General features: G+C 46.5%; 1 protein-coding gene across 1 annotated transcript in view; it reads left to right on the top strand.

The window, feature by feature from the left end:
* Positions 1–1,796: 1,796 nt before the first annotated feature.
* The window catches only part of ITGA7 (integrin subunit alpha 7), a 72,046-nt gene continuing 70,896 nt past the window's right edge, over positions 1,797–2,946 (top strand). Inside the window, exon 1 of the mRNA XM_029285743.1 lies at positions 1,797–2,144. Coding sequence (XP_029141576.1) covers positions 1,972–2,144 — 173 coding nt within the window. The 5' untranslated portion in view covers positions 1,797–1,971. The remainder of the gene's footprint in view (positions 2,145–2,946) is intronic.

Genomic DNA, 2,946 nt, shown 5'->3' with positions numbered 1-2,946 from the left:
AACCCTCTGCTTTTCTGTTGTTTAGAGTTTCTTTCTTGTAAAGCAGACACTTAACCATTTTTGCCATAAACGTATTTCTTCTCAGTGTTGTGTTCCTTCTTCAGACTGAAGCCACAGCAGAAATGAATTGGTTTATCCTTAATTCAAGTAAATTTCTATTTTATTCCCTTGACCCAGACAAGGAACTTGAACTGACACTCCCATTGGTGTGGTGCACATCTACAGAGCCATCAGTTCCACAGGATTTATTTATTGATTATTTACTAAACAATTTGCCACCTATCTGCCCATCTTGTAATGAAATAATTCTGGGCAGCTTACACTATAAAAGCATTTAAGGAAATTTATGTTCAGCTAGGTATAAGGACTGTACTTTTGCAAGATTTATGGTGAGTGCTAGGTTTCCTTAAAAAGATAGTCAAAGAGGGATTTATTTGGGTAAATTCTAGTCCTGCTTAATAGATTTACACACTTCTATTCCAAAATAGTATCTGTGGCTGTGGAATCCTTGCTGCTGTATGACCCTGGTTGTTTGCTTGCAGACATTTCATTACTCAACCAAGTAACACCATCAATGCTAATGAGCATGGGGTTGCTGCCTGTTTAATATATAGTAGCTTGCCCTGCCAGTTTTTTTGGGGGGTATGGTTTCCTCCTTGGTGATTCCTTATTATTAAACTAGCGCTTTCTACCTGATTGTTTGTCTGGTGTTGATCCCCACTTACCTGATCAGTCTGGAGAGGAAGTGTTTCAGCCTTTTGCTTGAAAAAGTATGGGAGCAAGAAAAAATAAGCCACAGATCTCAATATACAGGTAATCCTCAATTTACAACAGTTCGTTAAGTGACCATTCAAAGTTACAATGACACTTTATGTTAAAGGGGAGTTAAAGCGTGTTATGGACTTGGTTACTTAAATAGTTGGTTAATGTTAGTTAGATTATGATTATTATATTTGTAACCCTGTGTTCAGCTTTGGGAAGTGGGGGAGGGGGAGGGGGCTTGGGGGGGGTATGGGGGTTTATATTGTAATTTTTATAAAACTTTTAATAAAAAAAAAAGTTACAATGACACTGAAAAAAGTGATTTATGACCATTGCAGCATCCCCATGGTCACGTAATCAAAATTTGGATGCTTGGCAACTGGTTCATATTTATGACGGTTGCAGTGTCCCAGGGTCATGTGACCACCAGTTGCGACCTTCTAACAAGCAAAGTCAATGGGGAAGCCGGATTCACTTAACAACGGGGTTGTTAACTTAACATCTGCCACGATTCATTTAACGACTGTGGCGAGAAAAGTTGTAAAATAGGGCAAGACCCCCCTCAACAAACGTTTCGCTTAGCAACAGGGCTCAATTGTGATCGCAAGTCGAGGACTACCTTGCATATTCCAAGCGGCCACTTCGCTTGGAAGTCATCTCTAGTTATCATCAACCCTCAGAAGAGAAAATGTTGCCAAGGGGGGAAGGAGCTCTTTCTTGCGGCCCCGGGTGACGGTCGGGTTTCTCCTTGTCCTTTTAACTGGGGTTCCCTTTTGATCGCAGGTTGAATAGTGGCCCGTTCGGATCCCGCGGCTCGCGGCGGTGTGTGTGTGTGTATGTGTGTGTGTGTGTGGGGGGGATTTCGGCACCTGCTTTCCAGTTCTCCGCTCCCTCGTGTCCAATAAGCGGGGAGCGTGGAGGGGGCGTGTTTGTTGTGGGAGTGCGGGGCTCCGCCCAGCGGGCACTTCAGAATGGATGAGGGAATGGGAGCCCGCGCGCGGGCGGCCGAGGAAAGCGAGGTTGCCTCGCCTCGGGAGTTTGGTTACACGCCGAGGTTAGCAGCGCAGAGAGGGAGAGCCAAGGCCCGTGACTGAGGCGGACAGCTGGTAGCAAAGCCTTCCGAAGGGGACGGCGGGCTGCGAAGCGTTGGAGCCGCGGTGGCTAGCCCGCTCGCTTGCAGTTGCTGCTGCTGCGACGCCTCCTCGCAGGATGCCCGGGGCGCTGGAGTTTCGCCTATGGTGCTTCCTCAGCCTTTACCTCTGGGGGAATTCCGCCTTCAACCTGGACGTCGCCGAGCCCATCGTCAAGCGGGGAGAGAAGGGCAGCTTCTTCGGCTTCTCCGTGGCGTTGCACCAGCAGCTGAGTCCGCAGCCCATCAGCTGGTAAGTCCCCCGCCCGACTCCCAGGACTGGAGATCTGGATGCTGATCGCGGGGACAAGCCCGAAAAGGGGATGGAGGTAGACGGTCGCCCTCGGAGGACGAGATTAATCTAGAGCCACACGAACGAGGCGATCAAACTTTCGCCTGGTAATTTAATATCGGGATGATCACGCGTCTTTCCAGGAGTCTTCTGAATTCAGATTTCTCGGGGTCTTGAGCTTGAACACCGCTCATCGGTCCCTGCCTAATTCCCTGGGTATTGCAATGGAAACACAGGCTGATTCTGGGTGCAAAATATGTGGAATATACAATCGGGAGTATTTTCTTTGCTACTGCCTCCAGCTTTGGCAGTAGGAGAGAAGGACCAGATTAAGAGCAATTTTGTTTCCTTTCAGCGGTCCCGTGGTGGATATTTATTATTTTGTTTTTTTTAAATTCCAATGCAATTTGGGCACATCATCTACAGGGTGTGAAAGATCCACGGAGCCTGTGGTTACATTCTGCACTGCCCTACCCTAAATATTTTTAATATTTCTGTCGAGGGAAGGGAACCCTTGATCTTGATGGGTGTGTTGTCAGAGTTTGCATTATTTGGGTGATAATTGAGTGTTTTCGTAGGTTTTTTTTTTTTTTAACCTTGCCTTACAGCGCTTACCGTTTTCCCTAGTTAAATGGATGGTGTATTATTATGAGATGTTTTCTTTGTTATGCTTATAAGCTATTTTTGGGAAATGCATTTTTCTCCTTTCTCTTTCTTCTTCCTGCCTGAGACCGGAAAGATGGAATTCTGAGAGATGCCGTTG

Source organism: Protobothrops mucrosquamatus, unplaced genomic scaffold, assembly GCF_001527695.2.
Source record: "Protobothrops mucrosquamatus isolate PMUCROS unplaced genomic scaffold, P.Mucros_1.0 scaffold2158, whole genome shotgun sequence".
Classification (NCBI taxonomy): domain Eukaryota; kingdom Metazoa; phylum Chordata; class Lepidosauria; order Squamata; family Viperidae; genus Protobothrops; species Protobothrops mucrosquamatus.
This window is presented reverse-complemented; position numbering and strand designations above follow the sequence as displayed.